Below are 23823 nucleotides of genomic sequence, written 5' to 3'. Positions count from 1 at the left end.
AGTACTTTGGTCTAAAATGGGACCCGTACTGGGTCTTTACTGGGACCCCTAGTGCTGGGAGCAGGATTAGGATCTATACTGGTAACAGAAGTGGGACCAGTACTGGAGTCTTACTGGGTGTGGTACTGGGGTCTTACTAGCAGCAGAACTGGGACAAGCTCTGGCATGTATACTGGAACCAGTACTTTGCTGTTACTAGGATCAGTAGTGGGGTGTGTACTGGACTAGTAGTGGGTCTTGGTGGCCCTAGTGCAGGGGAGTCTACTGGGACCAGCACTAGGTCTGCACTGGGACCAGTGCTGGGATCCATACTGGGACAAGTATAGGGGTGTAATGAAGCAGATCCATTGCCAGCCAGCATCTGAGGAGTTAACTAGAGCCTTGGCGCCTCTTGACCTACATAGCCCCGCCCTCTTTTACCTGCAGCCAATGGTGGGCCGGGAGGGCGGAGACAAGGCCGCGCAGAGGGGGGCGTGTGGATTGGCTCATTTCCTGCTGGCGGGGGGGGGGGGGGGTCGCGGAGTCGGATTCAGAGCTGCCTGTGCCCGGCTCCCGGGCGGAGGCGATGGTACGGGCCGAGCCCCGCACGCTGTGTTCTGGCCGGGGGGGTCCGCGCGCCGAGACCCACCGAGCCTGGTAGGAAGCGGCCCCGTCCGCGGCCCGGGCTGGGCTGGGCTCCCTGCGGGGCGGGCTGCTCCCCCCGGCCTCTTAGCCGGGACCGGTGCTGGGGAGTCTGGTCCCAGTACCGCCCCGCCCCGCCCCCAGCGCTGGGCCCAGTGGTGCTGGCTAGGGTGCCCAGGTAGCACGTGGCCAGGCATCTCTATAGGGCAAAGCCCCGACTGTCCGGACTGTCCCTTTGCAATCCGGACAGCGGGTCGCTCTAGGGCTGGTGTCTGCACTGGGACCAGTACTGTGGCCTTACTGGGTCGTCACTCAGCATGCGCCGTTATCAGGTTGCTTCCGTCTCTAGTTTAGCGCAGCTCCTGAAAACCTCTCAGGCCAGGTGTGGGCCCCTCGCTCTGTGCGGGGGGGCGAGCAAGGGGAGACCTGGGACCCTTCCTGGCAGGTGGCTGTGCTGAGAAGGGGGCTGGCGTACTGCAGCATCAACAAGGGGTGCTGTGAGCGAGGTGGGGGAGATCATGGGGGGTTCCTGGCTACATTGGCCCGGGGACAGGGGTCACCGTGGCATTATGTGGACCAAGGAGACACAATTTGGCACTAGGCTGGAATCAGAGGCTGTGGCAAGAGCTATAAATTACATGCCAGTAAGTGGCCGCATGGGCGTCTCTCCGGGACGGTTCCTGGTCCCACTGAAATCAGCAGCAGAACTCCCATGGTAGTGCTTGGAAAAAGGCGGAAATATAGCCTGAGGATTCATGACCTCAGTGGGAGGAGGGTCTGTGCTGGTGCAATTTATGGACCAACAGTGTGTAGGAAGATCTAAATTAGACCTCCTACTTTAAGTTCCACATCCTTACATCTTCCTCCAGTCTCAGCATGTTAGTTACACCAGTTTGCAGTTCCATAGGCCATGTTGATAGGTACAGCACTGCAGAGGCACAGCTGTACCAGTACATCAGCACCGCTGCTGCGCGTCAGGTGAAGATGCTCTGTGCCGACAGGAGAGAGCTCTCCCGTCGTCATAAAAAATCCATCCCTGCGAGTGACATAAGACGCGTTGGCGGGAGAAACTCTCCCACCGACATACGCTGTATGTGCTAGCGATTAGGTCGGTGAAAATTGTCACTCAAGGGGTGGGGTAGTCACACTCCTGAGTGACTTAAGTTACACCAACATAAGTGGTAGTGTAGACATAGCCTTCGACTCAGGTTACTGTCTGTCTACCTAGCTATCTGATGCTTAGCCCTGGACTATGCTGTTGAATTACTCTGGTATAACTACATCAGTGAGGGGTGTGGATTATTCACACACACAAGTGATGAAGTTATACCGACCTTAAACACCTATGTAGACCATGCTACATCGGCATGAGAGCTTCTCCCGCTGACATAGCTACCACCTCTCGCGGAGGTGGATTAACTAAAATGATGGGAGAAGCTTTCTCCTGTCATTAAAGTGCTACAGCAGTGCAGCTGCATTGGTGCAACTGTGCCAATGCAGTGTTTTAAGTGTAGACCTTCCTTTAGATTATGCGTCTCACCTTGGTACCCGTCTGCTCGGACCCATCCATCTGAATTTGGCTCTTTGTCTGCAGAATTTGGTTTGATTCCAATTTCTTGTTGTTATTACCCAAGTTAATGAGAGACAGTATTTTGTCTGTAGTTTATCATTGCCAAATTCCCTCCCTAGAAGATGGAAGTTGTGCGCTGAATTTTTGGCGTCTTGTGTTGAGAGAGTTAATCATGGTGCTTGAAGCTGGTGGGCAGCTGCAGATTGATGAGGAGCATTATGAAGAGCATGCACTAGATTTTACAATGGTAATCTATGCAAATTATTATGCAGATTGCAGACATCATTCATTAATGGAAGCTCAGGAAGTTTTCATTTAAAGGGGATTAATCTAAACCCCTCACAATCCTTCAATTTTCACTCGGAGCAGGCAATTCTCAGGATTGTTTTCCTCCAAAGTTTAATGCGGACTTTTGGACAACTTTCCAAAACCAAACCTTCTGCTAGGCAGTGGGGACTGAAGGGAGTGTGTGAGGTCTGGGCTATGGCAGGGCCTAGGGAATGTAGCATGATGACTTTATGCAGCAGGACCCAATCATTTCCATGCAGGCTATCATGGCCCAGACATAGAATAAAGATCCAAAAAGGACACAAGAAAAATGAATATTAGAGAACTCTTAAAATGATGTGAGAGTAACAGCTTTAGTATAAATCACCATCTTCTTCAACATCCTCTGCTACAGCCCAGAGGAGTGGGTTTATTTCCCCAACCAGCAGGTGGAGAGAAGAAAAACCAAATGTGTGATGATGTAACTTCCCTTATGCCAGCTCAAGCAGTTAAGTCATTTCCAGACCCATAGTTCCTGATGGTAAATGGCAGCGTTTAAATACTCCCCCCCCCCCCTTTTTTTTTTTTTTTTTTTTGCAGGGCTAACTGTGAAATAGGCATGCTGTGGAGTGCAGTTCTATCGACTTTGTTTTCAAAGTCCTAGTGAAACAAACAGGATTTCAAAAAATATCTGTGATGAATCTTGTAACTCTGACTTATAACTGATGTCCAAGGACTTTTCATATCAGGTGGCTGGTATCAAATAAATAATATGATTAATCCATTTTTTTAAATATATCATTAGTAGCAACCACTAACTTGGACTGACAGGAACGGGAGTTACACAGCAAAAGCCCTGAAACTGCTGTGCATGTGGTGAATTCTGCTCTTGGTTACACTAGTGTAAATTTGGAGTAACTGTTAATGTCAGTGGAGTTACTCTGTATTTATACTAGTGTGTAGTGTGTAAGAGAGATCATTATGTATTGCGCTAAAAAAACCCACCCTGTTGAAAGCACTCCCATTGACATGAATGGTCTCTTTAGATCAGGGCCTTTCTTGCATAAACATAATCCAAGTTCAAAGTGCCAAAGAGAAATTTACATCACTAGTAAAATGCTATACAAAGCAACTGTGAGCAATAGAATTACAAGTGGTCATAGGCAGATTGGTCAGCGTCTGCATCATCTGTCATTGTGATCAGTAGTAGAGATCTTCAGTGCTGTTCAGAGGAAATACTTCTCCGCAGAGCCCCAAGGAGAGGCTTTGCAATAGGAGTCACATTTGGAAATGTCATTTCATCTTGTTCCCGCCTGTCTCCAGGGTCAGCCATACAGATGGAGTATAGTGGCCTCGGAAAGATATGATAGACCCTTCTCTATAGCTAGCAGAGATGAAGTCTTTTAAAACCTTTTCCCAGGATAGACGTGTGTACCATACTCATAGGCCTGCTCTGCTGCTTGCTGGAGAACAGTTTCTTTTTCTTAAACTTTTCTGTCTCTGGTTTTGGCTTTTAATCCAGATGTTTTCCTCAGACATTTTCCAATAGGCAGTTTTTATCTTAGCATGGCTGGTGGTACAACTCAATAGTAAAATCTTAAAGTGGGGATCCAGCAAAAACACACCTGTATATTATAATGTGATACTTACATAGCACTATTGGTGTGTCTGGTATGTTATGGACTTGTACAAAGACAAGATTCAGATCTCACTTCCACAGGTATAAATTTGGGTAACTTCCTTGATATTAGTGGAGTTACTTCAGATTTACAATAGTGAAACTGAGATCAGAATCTGGCCTTAGATTCCCAGGACCATTTCCTCATCTGGTTTAAATCAGAATAGCTCCATTGACTTCAGTGGCCCTACACCCATGTACATCAGCTGAGGATCTGGCCCTAAGAAACCAAAGTATACATTAGGAATGAATTACCTGTATGATGGGCACAGTATAAGAACCTGCATGGAACAGAATAGACTGCTAAGGTGAATGAGCAGTTCATTTGGCACATGTCTTGGTAGCGCCAAGATTTGGGCAGGTTATTCAGTTCCGGTCCTTGATCTGAATCAACATGACTGACCTGATCTGAAATTGGTGCTAACATTTTTGCTTTCATGACACTAGTGCTCTGTGCTGGATCTTCTGCCTTCAGAAAAGCTTTTACTGCTCAAACAGCAGAAATCACAATGATTCTGGGTTGATCAGAGAGAGTCATGTTAGCTCCTCAGATGTCTCACGTCATGGAATCTCAGTCTCTGCTAGACTCCACTAGATCAGAGTCAGTGGGGTGATTTTAACCTTGAAGAGAGAACAATCAGAGTCTATTTATTTTACAGCAGGTTTCTAAACATGTAAAATGGTGTTCCTCTTGAATTAGCTTAATAACTCCCAGGCTTGCTTCACTTTTTGTATTGGGACAAATTATAGACTGTAGAAGAATGGTTGAAATAACCAATCTGGGTGAGGCTAAGGTTTTTTACAGAGGACACAAGGGGCCTAATTTTCCACTTTGCACCAGCTTGACACTAGTGTAACACAATTAATTTAAAGAGTTATTTTTTACACTGGGGCAAAACTGGTGTAATTGAATGGAGAATCTGGCCTAGGAATTTGAACAACCTGATGAAGTGAATAGTGTTCAGAGGTGATTTAGATGTTGAGTGAAGAATCTTCTATATCTATGAAGAGTATTAATGTGTGACTCTGTGCATGTTATAATCTTGTAACTGAAAGTGGTTCATTGATGAAGAAGGATGATCCAGTGGTTAGCGTGTTAGCCTGGGTCTTAGATTGGATTCCATGAGGAGGGGAGGGAAGGGAAGGGTGGAGGACAAAGAATGACCGTTGCAGGACAATTGAAAAGAATGCTGCTATCATGGAGACAACTTACGATGGAGTCAGACAATGGGGAAAAATGGGTTGCCACAGGTGCCACTAGGCACAGGAGAGTCTAAGGCTAAATGAGATGTATGAGACCTGGGTTCCCGGCTCTGCCACAAACTTGAACAGTTATAGGGCCAGAGAGAGAGGGAGCGTGAGTGTGGGAATGACCCTGTAGCCTGGTGATCAGGGCAACCTTGGGTCTAGTCTACCTTTTCCAACTACTCTTTCATTATTTATCCACAGCTCAGTGGTTAGTGCACTCCCCTGAGATGTGGGGAATCCCTGTTCACATCAAACCTGGGTTTTCCCGTCCCAGGTGAGTGCTCTCACCCTGGGCCACAAGTTATAAGGTGGGCAGCATCAGCTCCTCTTCCACCACTAGCAACAGCCACCGCTAGGCACTTACCTCTAAGACAAGACAGGGTGGGGCTTAGTGCACACCTCGCTGGTCTGCATCTGGGCTTAGACAACTTCCCACCTGGCAGGTCGGGTTTTGTGCCTCTCTCTTCCCATTCGTTGTTGAGGGCCCCTAGGCACTGTGCTTTGTTTTGTGGATCACAGTGGTGCTCTAAGTGGATTTTCTAAGTGCCTAAAAGTTAGGCGTCGCAGTGCTGAATATCGCAGTGCCTAAGCACCTTCATGGATCCCTCCTTTTGTGCCTCAGTGCTCCACCTGTAAAATGGGGATAATCACACTTCCCAGGAGTGTTGTGGGGAGAAGTACACTAAAGATTTGTGGTGATTTGAGCAATATAAGTAGATAGATTTTTAAGACCAGCAGGGGCCATTACCATCATCTAGTTTGCCCTCCTGTATAATACAGGCTAAATTCCCCACCAGTTCTGTCACTGGTTCCGCTGCATTGGTGTTACCTCGGTACAGGTGAGACTCCAGTGGTTTCTGGAGATCTTACCATCTTGTTAGTTAAATGGGGGTCTCGCCAGGGCTGCTGTTTAACTGGTTATAAACTCGTCGTTTATCTGGCATAGGTGAGACCTTAGAGTCTAACAAACCAGCTGCTTTGGGCCTTCATCCCTCCACTCCTGTTCTGTCACTTTGAAATGTGGTCACTCTGAGTAAATCCTTGTTCCACCTTCGGGGTTGATCAGCGTGCACCCCCTGCCTTGACTATCAAAGCGTCTGTGTTTTTGGAGGTTCTTAGTGGGGGCTCTGGGTTTGTCTGAGCTCCTCAGGGGAAGAAAGAGGCACTGCAGTGATCTGAACTCAGAGGCACTTTAGCAGGGCCTGCCTCTTTTAATTATTAAACCTTTGCTGCCTCCTGGGAGTGTTGGGATAAAGAGACCTCTGGACTGTTGAGCACTCCTGGAAGAGCAGCCAGCAGCTGGCCTTGCACCTTCACATGTCCTTTCCCTGGAGGAAGACACGACTGGAAGGTAATTCTAACCCCCATGTCCTGTCACAGGGTGTAAAAGTCACTTGGTGTCTCCAGCAGGGTACCTCAGCCTTGCCAACAGCAGTGTGGTTTTCCTGGGTGAATTCCCAGCAGGGAAAGGCTCTCTGTGTTGAGGCAGCTAAGTGTAGCTAAGCCTGGCTGGGCTCAGATCCTCAAAAGGCTGCGCTACTCTCACAAGAGGCAGAGACAAGGGGTTTGCCAACTGGAACCTAGAACAGGTCGTGCTTGAGAAAGAAGAGCTGCTGTGTGTGTGTTGTTTGGGGTTTACTGATTGCTAAGCTGCCTGGAGGGAATGTGGCCAGAGACTTGGCTGGGTTTTCTTGTTTTGTTTATCTGGGCCACCTGTGAATTCTCCCTCCAGCTGCTCACCCCCCCCCCCTTTTTTTTTTTTAAAGTGTTGAATGATAAAATGTCCTTTTTAATTTTTTTTCCCCCTAAACAGAGAGAGCATCTCACAAAAGAGGATGGTTCTTTCCTCTGTGGGATCTGCCCGCCAGTGTAGTCAGACTTGTGTTCCCTGGAAGAACTGGGCTTGTTAGGTTCCTTTTTTCATGGATGGGTCTTGTTTCTGAGAGCTTGTTTACACACCACATTACTACATGGCAAGCCATGGTGTGACTCCGTAGCGCACTGGTATGCTTCACAGCAACTTGCCATGTGGACGCTGCTACAGTGCAGCGAAAGTCCCAGAGTGCTGCATTCTGGTACTTTCGCTGTTCTTTGGCAGTGTCCACATGGTAAGGGAATGGAAGTGTAGTGCTGGACTCACACCCAACAGAACTGGGCTTATTTCCCAGCTTTGCCACAAACTCCCTTTTGTGACCCTGTGCAAGTCACTTAGCCTCTCTGTGCTTCAGTTTCCCACGTGTAAAATGGAGATAGTAGCACTTCCCTGCCTCACAGGGATGTAACGAGGTTTTATTCATTAATAACTGTGAGGCGTGCAGATGCTATGGTGAATGGGGGCAATATAAATATCTAGAGAAGTAAACAAGATACTCTCTAACTTCCTCAGTGTAGTAATGTTAGACCGTGTCCCTGCAGTGTTCGTCACACACACAAAGCTGTTGTTAGTGGTGTGAAGTTGTTATGGCTGCTCAGTGCTGCTTCTTCTTGGAGCTCCGACGTCAGCTGCACTAGCAGACAGGGCAGCATGTTAATTCAGCAGACCTTGATGTTCTTTGCAAAGAAAGACCACAGGCTCGGATCAGTGGCAAAGGCGCTCGGCCAGGTTTAGCATCAGCAAAGCACGGTATTTGTACCTGGTCCAACAGGTCACTGGGACACTAACACATGTATGCACGTGATGGCTCTGTCAGGACATCAGGGTCCTGTCCCCTAGGCTGATACAAAATTACCCCTCCTATCATTTTTCCTTTTATACATTGATATTAATAAGTTAGGTATTACATTCCAGATGTTGTTAGTTACCACCCGTGTACCTGCTACTTCAAACAAAACATCCTCATCCATTATCCTGTCATCACCTCCTTAACGTACAAGGTTTTGCTGTGTGCCTGTACAATCTCTTGGGAATTTGTTTACGTAGTTACCCTGGGTGTTCTTGTACCATGCTGTCTGGTCAGGAATGTGCTTACTTGGTTAGCCAATACCTGGTGTGTTGCCGTTCTGCCAAGGCCAGGCCTACTCTGGTTCACACTGCTAGTTATGCTTAGGGCTCCAGCGAGGCCTAGAAAAGCCAGTGTAAGTAGATCAGTCTGTTCAATTTATCAGAGGTGGCTTTGTTTACAGTGTCGAAGTACCTTCACAGGGAGAAAATATCAGGTACTAAAAAGCTCTTAAATCTAGCAGAGAAGGGCACAAGAAAAAGCCATGGCAGGAAGCTGAAGCCAGAAAAATTCATATTAAATATTAGGCATGCATTTGTAACAGTGAGTTAACACACTACCAGTGGAAGTGGTGGATTCACCATGTTGTGATGTCTTCAAATCAAGACTGGCTGCCTGGAAGGTATGCTTTAGTCAAAATACACACTATTGGGCTTAATACCGCTGTGCTGATGAGACGGGTTCTTCCAACCTGACTGTTGTTGAATATGACCCAAGTGTTCATAGAAGGCCAAAGCCTACAGTCCCGTCATTGAAGTGACCAGGAGTTTTGCCAAAGGAGGAGCGCAGGATTTGGCTCGTTAAGCATACAAGCCTGTCTGGTTTCTGAACACGATTTTAAAGAATGATGAGCCAGGAAGAAAACAAAGACATCAGAGCATTTTTCTGTCTTCAGTTGATTTGCTTTTTATTATGGAAACCCCCATGACTGGCATCTTCTGACATAACCATCATCAAGGAGTTCCAACAGCCACAAAAGATGCCTGAGCTTGTTATTCTACTATAGGCTACATCAGACACCGGGGGAGGTGGGAATGGAGTAACTAACAGTGAATGATCTGAAATGAGCTTTGGAATACCACAGTGATGAGGGACTTCACCCTAGCTAAAAGCCAAGGTGGGGGCCAACGTCTATCTGAATCTTCCCTCTTAAGGGTAGAGAGCAGCCCTCAAATTCTGGGGGGGGCATTAAGAAATGAGCGAGTCACAGTAATGGGCAGCCAGTGAAATCTACAATGAACCTGAAGAAAGCCAGCAGATGTTCAGCCCTCCCAGGGGTTTGATGGGATTGCACGGAACAGCAAGGGGGGGAGGGGAGCTGCAAGCCATCCGGCTGTCTGACTGCAAAGCCCCAAATGGCAGCAGTTTGGAAATAAAGGAAATATAACTGATATGGTGCTGCCCCAGACTGCCGGCTACATCTGGGTAGCACAGTGGATTTACCTGCGTCGGGAAGCCATATATCCATACTATGGGCTGAATCCGGAGCTTCTTGGTTAGCGCCTACTTCAGGCAAACACGCATTGGCTTCAGTGGGAGTTTTGCGTGAGTAAGGTGTGAGAGTCCTGTATCGGGTTCACAGCTCGATCGCACCCCGATTTCCAATCGAAGGCTCCGTCTCCTGCTGGCTGAGTAGTAACTGTCCCTTCCCTTTGTTCCAGGTTGGCTATGGCTGGCTGACTGACTGCGAAGCGACAGTGTGGGCCAGACATGACCTCAGCTCTCAAGGCCCTGCCCAACATCAGCAGAGCCTGCGTGATCCCAACCCGCTGGGGCCAAATACCTCACTTTGCCAGTGAGGCGATGCCGCTCAGCATGTCCCTCAGGGAGCACGGGCTGCACCTCTTCCGCAGCGCCGTGGGCGTCGTCCTGCCGGCCCCCATGCTGCGGAGGGCCGTGGTGCTCAAAACAGACGGCTGCCCCAGGCTGGTCGTGAGGGATCGGGCCTTCCCAGTCAGGAGGAACCTGTATCTGGTGGGATTCGGGAAAGCTGTGCTGGGAATGGCGGCTGCGGCGGAGGAGATCCTCGGGGACCACCTAATTCGGGGGATTGTCAGCGTCCCCCATGGTATCCGGGCATGTCTGCAGCAGGCAGGAATGGAGTAAGGGGACTCGTGCCGGGGTATTCTGGTGTGATGGGTGCAGGGAATGGTGGGGCACAGGCAAACACACAGGCCCAAGCTCCAGCAGGAGTGTCAGCCTGCCATATTTTTTCCTCTTGGGGTCACTGTTGAATCCCCCTTGGATCATCTCCGCCTGACCCAACTTTGGCCCCTGCCTTGGCCTTGCATCCTGGATGCGAGACTCAAAGTTCAGCCTTGACTGGTCTGCATCCCCTTTCATGGGTCACCAGATCTGTCCTTCGGGCTGAGTGTGCTGCCTCCATAGTGCTCCCAGCCCCGTGGGGAAGAGACCAGGATCAGCAAAGGAAGGGAGATAAACCTCAGTCACTGAGCAAACAGGGCCCTCTTGTCCCCCACATCTCTTGGGATCTGGTGGGAATGGGGCTGCCTGGCGGGCTGTGGTAGGTGTAAGTTTCAGTGGCCTGATCCCCTTTTTAACCCCTGCAGGGAGATGCTGCTGAAGCCCCACAGCAGGATCCAGGTCATAGAAGGAGCTAAGCACAACCTCCCTGACAGAGAGGCTCTGAGGGCAGCCAATGAGATTCGGGAGCTAGCTGAGGGACTGACAGCTGATGACCTCCTCCTTGTGCTGATCTCAGGTAGTGTCTGGAATCCGAGTTCTTGGCCCTGTTGCTGCTGTCATTTGTTGCCCTCCCTGTCTCCGGCCCCATCTTTCCTCCCTCTGTCTCTCTTCCTTCTCCAGCTTGGCTTCTTCCTTTCCTCGTGCATGCAGGAAACAGATCCAGAATCATGCCTGGCAAACTAGGTCAGTTGCCTGTTGCTAAAGAAGACGAGGAGAGGCATAAAGTGGGTCAGAGCTGTTCCCGTTGCAACTCCCACACTGGTGGCAGCTCACTGCGTGTGTTCACATTTCAATACCTGCTCTCCTGGCAACAGCAGGGAGTCGGCTGCAGGCCCCAGGCACTCACCTCTCTCCCAGTCAGACCTCTCAGAGGATCTTGTCCCCAGGATTCCACTATTGATTCCTTGACCTAGAGTCTCCCTCCTCACCAGCCGTTGCTCTGTGCCCTCCCACGCCGAAGGGGGCTGTGTTCCAGCGGGGCTGTGTGTGAAGAGTCGGCTGCACGCTGGCATGGAAGACGCTGTATTATTCATTAGAGTGTTGGCACACCGAGCATTTGGGCCAGCCAGCTGTGTTGCTGCTTCTCTTCCTCCTCTCACAGGCCTTGCCCTGTGCTTCTCAAGCTGTCGTGCTGGCAATATCAATCCACAGCACACACAGTTTGAAGTAGCAAGGCCTGGTTTCACCAGGTGGTGGTGCCAGGCAATCAGAAAGCAGTGCTCTGAAAATACAAGCCCATCCCAAGCCACAGCACTGAGAGGTTGCCTGTGCCGTATGCAGGTCTGGACCATGGGGCGCGAGTCTGCTCTGAGTTGCATCAGTTTCACGCCGTGAAGTCAGTGTAATCAGTGTCCTGTATCTCCATCTTTTCATGTGTGAAGACAGAATCTCCTGGTTCATCTGATCACGCAGCCATGTAGATGCTTTCTTCCTCAGAATAGGAGGTGCCCCGTGCTTAAATCTGAGCGTGCTGGCGAGGGCAGCCAGGCTCGGAACAGCACCCACTGCAGGTACAGGAGGTGCAGGTGTTCGGGCATCAATGTGTGGCTTGTAATGGGGAACTAACTTGGGTACGCACGTTGGAAAAATCAAGTCCCATCTGAGACTCCGTCACTGAGGGGCTGATCCTTCAAGGAGCCAAATGTCACAGGAGAGTCACTTCAGTCTCAACCCCCTTGAAATCAAGAGGAGTGACTCAGCACCAAGTGAGAGGTGCTCCACACCTTGTAGGATCAGACCCTAAACACATGCATTTGAAATGCACAGACTCCAGCAGCGATTGCCCCTTTAGTGCCTTATTCAACCATTCCCGGATCTGAGGGTACACGGTGAGGGGATGTGCTCCGCTTTAAGTGCGTAAGCGTGCAGTAGTGCACTTGGGGTGTATTCGATTGTGTGGCTATCCAGCTACATGCATGCCCCCATGAGTAGGTGTCTCCAGCCTTGCAGCTCAGTGTTAAAGAAACGAATGCACTTAGAGCTGCTCTTCAGGGATTTTTCGGGGGCCTCTTGATTGTGCTTCTCAGCTCAGCGAGGTCTCACTAGAGAGCTTCAGATGCCTAGCTCAGCTCAGCCGGCTGCAGTCTAGTCTGCCATAGATCAGGGAGAACTTTGCAGGATTATCCAAACACTGATGTAATTGGATTCGAATCATGTCTAGTGGTATTCCCTTGGGATTTCTCCTATCCTTTGGCTACTTATATCTTCAAGAGATTCCTAGACCCCTAAGTCAGCCACTCCAGGATTTGCTCTTGGCAGCAGCTCCCAAAGCATGCAGACCTCCACAGAGCAGTGGTTTCCCCCTCTGGCTGCTCCTGCCTCTCGGCCAGATTCCTATTGAGTGACTGAAACTCAGGCATCTTCATTAGTTTTTCTTGTTCATCGTACTTCATTGATGATGCTTTTTCTCAAACCTCAGAGCAGTCTTTGCCTTTTTATGCTGATTTTCCAGATACACTTCGATAGATAGTCCCCTCACATCTCTCTCTTTTATCTACCTATTTCCCTCTCTCTCCCTCTCTGCGCCCTGTCCCCCGCTTTCTTTCATTGCATTTCAAGGGTCATCAGTTGTGTTCTGCACCTCCCATTTATCGTCACTAATGGTGCACCCACCGCCATAGAATTCAGCCTCATTTTTGTTTCCTCTGTAAATCTCTCTCTCAAGCTTTTTGCTGTAGTACAGTTCAGCAATTCTATATTTAGTTCTAGTTGTTGCTATATTTTTTTAATCATCGCTCATTATGAATGAGGTCAGTAAAACAACGAAGACAGAAGAGTCTCTCTTTCCCTGCAGCTAAACACTGAGTGAGCCATGGAGTCCGCAATCTCCTCTCACCCATACAAGTGGTCCCTGAAGGTCAGATTTGAGGCACATTAGCAGGGAAGTGTAGTGATAATAATAGCAGCTGGGTCTGATCGTACCCCGCCTTGCACCCTGTATAGTCATTTATGGCCAGCACAGTGGGTGTAAAATGCAGCCACCATTGTGAGTGGAGAATTCAGTCTGGTGAGTTTGTAGGCTCACTGAGCACAGGTGTAAATGACTGCAGTGGAGATCCAGGCGTGCTTTGTGGAGAAACAGAAGACATCAGTCTCCAGGGCTGTTAATTTTGCATCTTTCACTGGCTGTAAATGCCCTTACCACAAAATGGTGAGGGAAGAGAATAAGGAATTTATTTAGCCTATTGTCTGTGGGAGGCCAACCTTTGAGGGCTGAGGGTTCTGCCCATCTTGCTACACGTGCATTCACTCACTTCAGGTTCTCCTGCATTACAGGAGGTGGATCAGCCCTATTGCCTGCGCCTACCCCTCCGATCCTCTTGGAAGAGAAAGAAAAGATCACCAAGCTGCTGGCTTCCCGAGGAGCTGCCATACAGGAGCTCAACACCATCCGCAAGGCCCTTTCCTTGTTGAAGGGTGGAGGGTTGGCCCGGGCTGCATATCCTGCACAGGTGGGTGTGGAAGATTTCTCGCTTGTCCAGAGCTTCTGTTCTAAGGTTGTTTTAAAGAGACACCATGAGGTTAAAAATCACGGCCAAAATAGACCTCAGTAGCAGTGGCCTGATATTTAGATGACTTCAGCTCCCAGTGTAGTCCGTGGGAATCAGCGTCTGTGGGAATCAGACTGTTCCTAATTAGCTGCCTGGATAGGCAGTTAGGAAGCTAACTATAGGATTTAACTAAAAATGGGGTCCATATTTTCAAATGCAAACTAAAAAAAAATCATGACTTACCTTCTAAATAGCACCTGAGATTGTTAACACAATTGGGTTGTGTTTGTTTTTTCACTATGCAAACTGATCACTCTGCATTTCTTTTGGCGTAGGGAATGAAAATTGGCTGGTCGTTTTATTTTCATTTCTAGTCAGTTTGACTTTCCGGCTCTCCAGCACAATGCTGCAATGGATATTTGGGTTGAAAGCAGGACAGGGCAGTTTTCTTTTTAAAAAAATCCATTATCAGTCTGTAGAACAATAATGGAAATATTTCAGTTTGATTTAGGTTTCGCTCTTCTTTCCAAAACCTACATTTTGAGCCAAATTTGTCCCCTTTCAACTGTCCAGTGACTGCAGCCCGCCAGTTAACATGTACATACAGAATAATAACTCCGCTCCCCTGCCTGGACAGACCAGGGTTGTGGTGCGAAGGGCGTTCAGACTGCTTATTTATTTGATATCAACCTTTCCCACACTGCTCCTTCACCAGCAGGCTCCAGCCTTTATCTGATGGGGCCACTTGGTTCTTCAGTGGGAAAAGCTGGAGGCAGTGGGCTGGAGCCTCAGTTGGAGTAACTCAGCAAAGTGCCCTTGATGTCCACTGAGCTGTGTGGATTTATGCTAGCAGAGGATCTGGCCCCATATTTTACTTTTGGGCTTTCTCACTGTATTTATCAGTGGAGCTCAGATTCAGTCTATACCAGACTAGGAGCCTGATAAATCCCATAAAACATACTACTCTTTCCTATGCTATGGTCCAACATTAAATGTTGTTTTGATTCCATGGGTTAGAGTACTGAGAGCTCTGTTACTGCATTATCTTAAAACATCTGGGCCAAATTTGCCATCGCTTGCACCCCTGCAAATGTCATTGATGTCAGCTGGATTGCACATGTGTCGCTGAATGCAGAACTCCATCTGATCACTCTTGCAAGTTGGGAGTCTCTCCTTTACGCACTGCATTTATCTGCCATCCTTTCTGCTTCTAGGTGCTAAGCCTCATCCTCTCTGATGTCATCGGCAACCCCGTGGACATGATTGCGAGTGGCCCCACTGTCTACAGTTCCCACAGTGTCCAAGAGTGCCTTCAGATACTGACAAAATACAGTCTGCTGAGCACCTTGCCCAAATCTGTGGAAGCAGTGCTGTTGAGTTCTGACTCCGATCCCAGGGCTCCTAAAGACTGTTCCCATGTCTACAATGTTGTCATTGGCTCAAACAGTTTAGCTTTAGAGGAGGCCAAACGCCAAGCAGAGGATCTGGGCTACTGGACTCTGATTTTGAGTGCAGCGGTGTGTGGGGAAGTCAGCAAAGTGGCCAAACTCTACAGCCGGCTGATTCAGTTGGTTTGCTTGAGCACAGCTGGACCTGGAGAAGGTCCTCTAAGAGACCAGGTGAGAGGAGATCTTCTAAAACTGGCAGCAGAGCTGGAGATCCCAGGTTTAACTCTTACAGATCCTTTGAAGGCTTTGCAAGGATTGGGACCTGAAAGATCCGTTTGTCTTCTGGCTGGTGGCGAGACCACTGTCCAGCTTCAAGGAAATGGGAAAGGTGGGAGGAACCAGGAGTTGGCCCTACAAGTGGCATTGGAGCTACACAGAGCTAAGGCCACTGAGGCTGGCTGCTTCCTCAGGAGACACGAAGTTGTGTTCCTCAGTGGTGGGACTGATGGGCAAGATGGGCCAACAGAGGCAGCTGGTGCCTTCTCTAGCCAGGAGCTGGTGCATGAGGCTGCTCAGGAAGGTCTCAATGTGGAGACGTTTCTGAGCAACAATGACTCGTACACGTTCTTCAGGAAGTTCCAAAACGGACGTCACCTTCTGCTGACGGGTTTAACAGGCACCAATGTCATGGACATCCAGGCGGTTTTAATTAGGGCTAGAGACAGATAATGAGAGCACCTACACAAACTCCTCAGCTGCTTTTAATCCGAGGCATGGGTGAAAAATGAGGGTACCAGTGTTATGGAGAAATCCAGCTGCTTAAATTAGGGGCAGCTGTTGAGGGCACAAATATCAGGGCTGTAAAGGCTACATTAATGAGGCACCTGGGTGGGTGAACGTTTCACAAGCATCACAGATGTTCAGTCTGGTCATTAGGATCAGAGGAAGGTCAGATCGCACCAGCGTTATGGGCATCTGGGCTGCATTAAAAACTTCCTGCCTAAAGAACTGCTAATGTGCTGAATTTTGGCTATGGTTGCAAAGATTTCAGGAACGCAGGGCTAACGACTGACTGGCAAGAACAGCGTTCATTTGGTGTGGATGAATTTCTGCTCTCGTATTGACAGTATTTTGTGTGGAGCATCTGGAGAGATTTGAAGTGTGTTTCGCAAGAGTGAATGTGGGTGACTGTAAAAGGATGTTGCCAAAATAGCAGGCAAAATAAGAGTGGGGATTCATAAAGGCGTCTTAGAAGGGAGTTTGGTGAGTTCAAGGGGTGCTGGACAGCTAACGTCCAACCTGAATCTCTCGGCTGCCATTGTAAATCTTATTCCATACAAAGCTAACAAGGTATATTAGACTAGTGCATAGGGCTCTGAATCCATTGCACTCCAACCTCTGCAGAGATCAGCACATCAGGTTGGGTCAGTTTAACCTTTGATCTTGGATACATGGCATAAATGCCACAGTCGGGTGTGTTTTCACCATGTTATGTGAAGAACAATCTGACCCATGATTCAGATGCACTGGTGCAAAAACAATCTGAACATGATACCTTCTCCCCAACCCTGTGACCTTCTCTACCCTGTGTGGTGACATTTTCCCCCCCCGGTTGATATTTCATGGGGCAGCACACTGCGCTGTGTGTGCGTGTACGCGCTGCAACCACTCAGAGTATTATTTCCAAGTGGGTCAGAAAACAATACAGCCTCTAGCCTGAGCCATTGACCTTTTTACTGTGTAAAGTCAGTAATCGCTGTCACTCTGATTAATTCCATAGAACAAAAGGCAACAAAATCTGTAATTTCAACTCTCCTGATCCATATTGCTGCACTGACCAAAGGGCAAAACTGCTGGGGGCTATTGCTTTGGGAAACAGGCAAATCTCTCCAGCCTCTGGGACAATGCAGAGAACCAGCTACTTCAGCTTTGTCATAAGTTAAACTCAGGGCCTGTCTTGCCATACTGCAGTACAATACATGGATGAGCTAACTAAGGGCCAGATTTTTCAAGCACTCAGAGCCCACAGTAAAAGCCTGACTTTCAAAAGTGCTCAGCTCCCAATGTGACACTTGGGGCCATGTTTTCTAAGAAGCACAGCAGTCAACCTCTTCATCTCTCATGAAAATCTGGCCGCTTATTTCGGTGCTTAAATGGGAGCTGAGAGCGGATTTAGAATGCCACATTTGACTCAAACTGTTTTCAAACCGATGTAGCTGTGCCAGGTGGCTGATCCAACTCTGTAGCATAAATACACCATCCTATTAAAACCAGCGCACTCAGTAGACATTCGTGCTTAGCAAGATTCAAAGAGGGACTGGACATTTTAAAAGGATAACAAGAATATCCCAAAATAGTTCATGCTAATAAACATTTTTGGAAGGGATATAAAAGCCTCGTGCTTTTGGTTTTAAGTCAGTCTCTCTGCGATACTGATTAGGATTGGACCTTCATGGGGGCAGATTATCCCACGTCTGTCTCAGGTGTGGTTTTCTTGCACTTTCTCTGAGAGACCTGGGCACTTGCCACAATCCGAGACGGGCTAGTTGGACCTTGAGTCTGATCCACTCTGGCAGTTCCTCTGTTCTGTTGTGTGACCGTGTGGTTAAGGCATAGAGTTGGGAACCAGACAAGCTAGATCCTAGTCTACCTCTGCTAACTTTCCCATATATAAGCCTGGGCAAGTCACTAACAGTCTAAGGCTCAATGTCGTCTTCTGTAACATGAGGCTGACAATTTATCTATGTTCCAGGGGTTTTGTGATGCTAAATTTGCTAGCGGTTGCAAAGTGCTTTGAAATCCACTTTTGGAAGGTGCTAGTGACCTACACGTATGATAAACTGGATGCATGAATACAATATCAGGGTGCAGACTGTGGAGGGAAGTTAGTTCTAGCTCGTCTGTCTTTCTGTGTATTCTGTTTGAAGGTTTCTCAATGGACTTGAGTGTGCCGTTTGACTTTCTTTCCCCATGTGTGTGCAGCACCTACCATAGCGGGACCCTGATCTGATTGGGGTCCTTGTATGACTGTAGTGAAAATAGCATGAATAAATGTAAAGGGAAAATGAATGTGTTCAAAGAGCTTGTTTATGGGTCAGGACGATTGGTTGGACAGCTATGTTAGCACCTGATCCTGCTCTTTGTTAAACCAATGTAAATCCGGAGTCACTCTGGTGTTGCGTCGGGTTAACTGTGATGAGTGCAAAATTTAGCCCTTAACCTTTTTGTTGCTGGCACTCTACTGCACCTGCTCTGCTGTTCTTTTCCATTATCATGTAATCGACATCGGTGGAATGGTAGGCTGCACTGGTGGATTCAGCAGCATCGGAAGTGTGCTCCATCTGGATGTGTCTGAAATGTTCTGCACTTCAGCAGGTGTATGTGAGTTACCTGCCCCATTCGGCAGCACAGCAGATGCTGTCTACCTGGAGGTATGTGGTACATTCTGCAGTTGATCAGATGTGTTCTACCTGGAGGTACTTGCAATGCTCAGCAGTGGAAGTATGTTCTATGTGGCTGTAGCTAGTAAATTCAGCAGCATAAGAAGCATACAATAGAGGAGATCTCTGGAACGTGGTATCACTCAAGTAGTTAACGGCACAGGAAAAGTTTCAGGGTTTGTGCAAAAAGAAAAAAAAAAAAAAAGGGAGGGGGGGGAGGCAAACCCTGCATACTTGGGGGGAGAGCAGGAAGGAATAACATCACAGGCCAACTCCTCAGTTGATGTAGATTGACACAGCTCCCTTGACATCAAGGGAATAATTCTCATTTACACCAGCTGAGAATCTAGCCCCCTGTGCCCTCCCTTGCACTCATTGCCCTGGAAAAAGAATGCCTTTTTAACTGCCACACAGTGCATTGGAGAAGCTGATTGAGCTCTCATTTGCAGTCAAGTTCAGAAACCTTTGGCTGGCATTCACTCCTCAAGGGAAGTCCCGAGCTGTTAATAACACACTACCACTAGCATCATCCCTGCTTTTTAAACAGGAACGTTTCATTGATGATTAACATGAGCTCATCTTGTGGAGGGGGGTGAAAGGTCTGATGAAAGCATGCAGCTGTTTGAAGCGCATTTCACGTTGCCATTTGCTTGGCTTCCTTTTTCCTGTAAGTTGTTCATCTTATCCCTTCTTTTTTAATGAGGAAAAAGTAGGACACGGGGCGTTGGTCAAGGACGCTGAGGTTATATTAACATTTTTACTTTTCAAACTGTGTAGTCTAAGCTTCATAGCTGAGCTAACCCTATTGATGGGTCTTGCACATTCTCATCTTAGGAAAGAAAGCTTCATCAGCAGGCTGCCCTGTAATTCAACCGGCTATTATCAGCGGAGTGCATGCACCTGGGTTCCAAACCGTGCTACCATGTAGCTGGAGAGAGACGTGTGATTTCTTCCTCCTAAATGTGTTAGGCACAGAACTGTGGATATCTGTGCTATAGCTCAGAATAGAAAGGCTGTGAGCAGAAGATGAAAAAGCTCCCTCTGGCTCTAAAACCATCCACCACCAGCAGAAGACTCCGAACTGTAGCTAGCTCTCCAGCCCAGATCCTGACCGTATTCACACCAGCATGAATGTGGAATCACGGGTTAGCTTTTCATTTTCACTAAATCTGGGACCACACCCACTTTAAGGCCAGAACAGTATAAAGGGATTTTAGTGGATATGAGAATCTGGCTTGCTCTATTTAATTCAATGGAGTTACTCTGCATTTACATTAGTGACTAAGAGCAGAATCTCTTCCTAACTGCAGCTTGTGTGGCTACAAGGCCATCCCTGCTGTCCTGGGAGATGAATATTCCCCTGTGCTGAGAAACAGCATGGAAAATGAGTCAGGTTCCTGAGTTCTAATTATGGCTCCACCAGTGCCATGCTGTCTGGTCATAGGCAAGTCATTTAACCTCTTGCTGCCTCAGTTTCTGCTTTGTAACATGGGCATAGCACTGACCTACTGGACAGGCTTTTGTTGTTGTTGAGGATTAATTAATTAATGTTTGCATCATGCTTTACACACAACTTTGTGGCTCAACTGCCAAGTACTATTATTATCTTCACGCTGTTCCAGAGATGTTTGGAAGTATCTCAGCAGGGTAATGGATGGACTTTCAGAGCCTTGAAGGCAGCATTGCTGTCTTGGGAATATAACAAATTCGTCTCCATGAACTCTGGGGGGTGGAGGTTTTTATATCTGGTATTTGCTTACATAATCCTGGAGTGGTACTAGAGTCACCTGAATCTAGTCAGACAATGGCAATGAGGAATCTCTCTTTATTTATTACAGTAACAGCCAGAGGTTTCAATCTGGATCAGAGCCCCTTAGTGCCAAGGGCTGTACACATGCTTAGGAAGACGTGGTCCCTGCCCCAAGGAGCTTACAGTGTAAAACAAGTGCCACAAAATGGAGGGGGGAGACGGATACAATCATTATATATATATACACACACACACACACATTTTTATATATACATTCTGTATAGGTAGAATGGTAATGGATATCAACCATGTGCAGCCCCTCAGCCTGTCCTTGCTGGGGTCATGGAAGAAGTGGGTCTTGAGGAGAGAGATGAAGGTGGATGATAGTGACCTTATGGATCAGTCCAGAGCGATGACTCCAGGGTAACATGTACTCACAGCATATGTACGCAGAGCCGGCTCTGTGCAGCCAGGAACACTTTCTTAACCGTAAAGAAAGTCCAGTCAGAGCAAGTGAGAAGGAGATCCAAGCCGTGGCACAAATGGGGAATGACTGCTGGGAAGATTGCAGTGGCTATACATCCCCTTTCTGTCCGTAAGGAGACCGAGGGGGAGAGGATTGGCAAACACAGCAGCTGGCCATGTGTTTTGTGAGGGCCCAGCTCATTTGTGTAAGTGGAACACTTGTGGCCAAACAGTGCTAATGTTCAGGGTAAGTAACCACATTAACAACAGTGGAAGCTTTTGGCAGTAAATTAAAAATCTTGGCTCCTAGCCTTGGAATTGCTTATGCCTCTTAGGAGACATTAATATCCCAGCTCCCCAGCATTCCCATTATCACTTCATTAAGGCTCTGATAATGATACATGTTGATGGTTTTATTCCACATGGAGGCTGATTAATGGCTAATATTTCATAAGGTGTTAATAAGGGCCTGCCTTTATGAAGTGATCCGAAGGGGTCCTTCTTTAATCTCTTCCGCAAGCTGTGTAATTTTACCCATTTTCGCTACTGTGACAGATTTTATGCAAACCTTTAAAGAGCCATGGATGGTTCTTGAGAAACTGAAAACCACTGTTTAGCGGCAATCCTGCCCATGTGTTGTGATCTGGATCTCTTCCCCTTTGTTCTGTAGCCCCAGTGACATTTGGCTAGCTGGAACTCTGTTTCTTAAGGCCCTGTCTACAATGCAGGTACAGCTGTCTTTATGTAGCCAATAGGGTGCATCTTCACTACTGAGTTAACTCAGGTGTTACCCATCACTTCCTTCTGTCCACACACAACCCTCTCACCTGGGGGTAGTGGTGCTTTCAACCCAGACTAAAGGCCTGATTGGGAATGTGAGTTAGAGCCCAGTTCTGCTTTTACTCCAGCTGTAACCTGCCACTTTGGGGTGAGAATGCCATCTCGATCAGTCCTGCGGTGCTATCCCATAGTTTGCCCCCATGTGTCCAGAAGGGCAGACGAGTCCCACAAGTCACTGGGAAAGCATAATACAGTGACTCGGTTTACTGCAGCACAGAGGAGCGAGGCAGGTGCGTCCAGAAGTCCTATCCGTTACTGTGCCCACCCTGGGGCTGCACTCCTCGGTGGAGGGCCCGGTAATGGGTAGGACAGCCAGGCATCAATCACCCAGGCTAGCGCCCCTTAACCAGCCAGCCTTGGCCCAGAGAGCTTTCAATCTACACAGATGAGGCAGAAGGGAAAAAGTGGTGCTGGGGGTGAAGTGCTTTGCCCAAACTCACAGAGTGGGTCAGTGGCAGAACTGGGAGCACAAGGCAAGTATCCTGACTCCCAGGCCAGTGCCCACTTCCCCTGGCCCACACTGTGACATTCTCATCTGAGCTGCTCCCAGCCACTCCAGCTGTGTCCACACAGCAGTGTTTTTCACAACACTCCCAGGTGTGCCTACACCTACCGCGATGCCTAAGGCCCTGATGGCTGCCATTGAACTCAATGGGAGTTTTGCCCTTGACTTTCCTGGGAGCAGGATCCAGGCTTTGTGTCCATGCATGCCAGTTGCCTCTCCCATACCACACCCAGCATGACACCCACAGTACATGGGCAAAACACTTTGGGAGGCCCTGCCACACAGAGCTGGGAGGAAGCAGAATTAGCCAAGTGGTTGCACAGAAATGAGGAGGCCCCAGCCATCCTACAAAATAATAGTGGTGTGAGCTGGTGCCCGGAAGACAATTCAATACCAGCCCTGTGGATTTATTCTCACCAGGCCCGCATAAGGGATGGAGATGTTATTAGCCCTGTTTTATAGATGGGGAACCAAAAGTCTCAGAAAGACTAAGAATATGTATACGCTACAAAACAAGGTATGCACTAAACTCGGCTCAGTTAACCTGCATCACTAACTCAGGTCAAAATATTAGTGAAGACAGGGCACCTGCCTTTTATCTCCAGGTACATTCATACTGATCATGGCTGACACCAGGCTGAATATATCTGTTTCAAGCACATTTTTTAGCTGTTAAGAGGGTAAAAGCGCTGGTCTTTTGATGATATCCAAGAATGCTAAAAGAAAAACCTGCACTGTGCATGGTAAGGTTTATTATGAATAATACTAATTTGTGAATAAACTTAAGCACCTCACTCAGGGATCAGGACCCCATTGTCCTAGGTAATATACAGACAAATACAGCCTCTGCCCTGGCTAAGAGTTAGACAGTACGCAACTGGTGGATAAGCTGACAAGCAGTGGGGAAGGGGAAGGTAACTGTAGAGAGAGAACAATGTCTTGTTTTTCAGGTTCCTGCTGATGCAATGTTGCAAACCACTCCAACTCTGCTGTCAGATTCATTGTCCCCTGCACCCTGGGTTTAAAGATGCAGTCTCATGGCCCAAGCAAGACTTTCCTCTTTGCTACGTAGGCACCTGAAATCTTCTTATTGCATGCCAGACTTTTGCCTTGTGTCCCAGTCTGTACTGCAGAGGGCAATGGGCTTGTCGCATTACGTGGTGGGGAGGAATCATGGCTGCATGAGCCATGGATGTCATCCGAACGAGATGAGATGGGTGAAGGTTTCCTTCCCTCTTGGTCTCCTGTGCTGCCTCCCCTGCACCAGACAGGGCTCTGTTCCAGGAAACCCAGCCCTCTCTTCCCACCCCACAACTCTAGCATCTTATCACCATGCGTGCAATTCAGCCTTGAACAGAAAGCCAACCCAAAGTTGATGCACTGTTCAAGTGCCACTTAAGCGCTCAAGCCAGCCCTAAACACAGAGGTGAATTTCACCATGTGCTGGGGTTGGGGAATCTGGGCTGGCTGGAATGCAAAATGGGGTGACTTGGATTGAAAATTTCCCCTCCCTCAAAGTCCTGGGTTTTATCATGCAAGTCACAACTGAGCTAATCCCACTGCCCTGGAGATGGTCAGTTGTTACGTGGGCAAGGATCTCAGGTCCTTGCTGCAAACGTTTGAAAAGATCTTCAC

The 23823-nt window shown here is 48.1% G+C and overlaps 1 protein-coding gene across 3 annotated transcripts; it reads left to right on the top strand.

Moving 5' to 3' along the window:
* Window positions 1-506: 506 nt before the first annotated feature.
* GLYCTK (glycerate kinase) lies at window positions 507-18257 on the top strand. Of its 3 annotated transcripts, none has more exons than XM_067561186.1 (5): window positions 507-568; window positions 9766-10206; window positions 10675-10826; window positions 13586-13761; window positions 15015-18257. In XM_067561186.1, the coding sequence occupies exons 2-5, from the start codon at window positions 9815-9817 to the stop codon at window positions 15915-15917; spliced, it is 1623 nt and encodes a 540-aa protein (XP_067417287.1). In that variant the 5' UTR covers window positions 507-568; window positions 9766-9814; the 3' UTR covers window positions 15918-18257. The 3 variants fall into 3 exon arrangements, with proteins under 3 accessions (XP_067417287.1, XP_067417285.1, XP_067417286.1); XM_067561184.1 differs by having other exon boundaries at window positions 509-636; XM_067561185.1 differs by lacking the exon at window positions 507-568 and adding an exon at window positions 6661-6735.
* Window positions 18258-23823: the final 5566 nt, after the last annotated feature.

This window comes from Emydura macquarii, unplaced genomic scaffold (assembly GCF_026122565.2).
Source record: "Emydura macquarii macquarii isolate MOO-44397 ecotype Brisbane River unplaced genomic scaffold, CSIRO-AGI_Emac_v2 contig_2369, whole genome shotgun sequence".
NCBI classification, from domain to species: Eukaryota; Metazoa; Chordata; order Testudines; family Chelidae; genus Emydura; species Emydura macquarii.
Note: the sequence above shows the minus strand (reverse complement) of the source record. Positions and strands in the feature narration are given on the sequence as shown.

Bases quoted from the DNA above. Each gene is read 5' to 3' on its own strand.
- GLYCTK (XM_067561186.1), top strand. From the start codon at position 9,815: ATGACCTCAGCTCTCAAGGCCCTGCCCAACATCAGCAGAGCCTGCGTG. The intron at 10,827-13,585 runs GTAGTGTCTGGA...CCTGCATTACAG, and splicing joins CCTCCTTGTGCTGATCTCAG to GAGGTGGATCAGCCCTATTG. The intron at 13,762-15,014 runs GTGGGTGTGGAA...TTCTGCTTCTAG, and splicing joins GGGCTGCATATCCTGCACAG to GTGCTAAGCCTCATCCTCTC.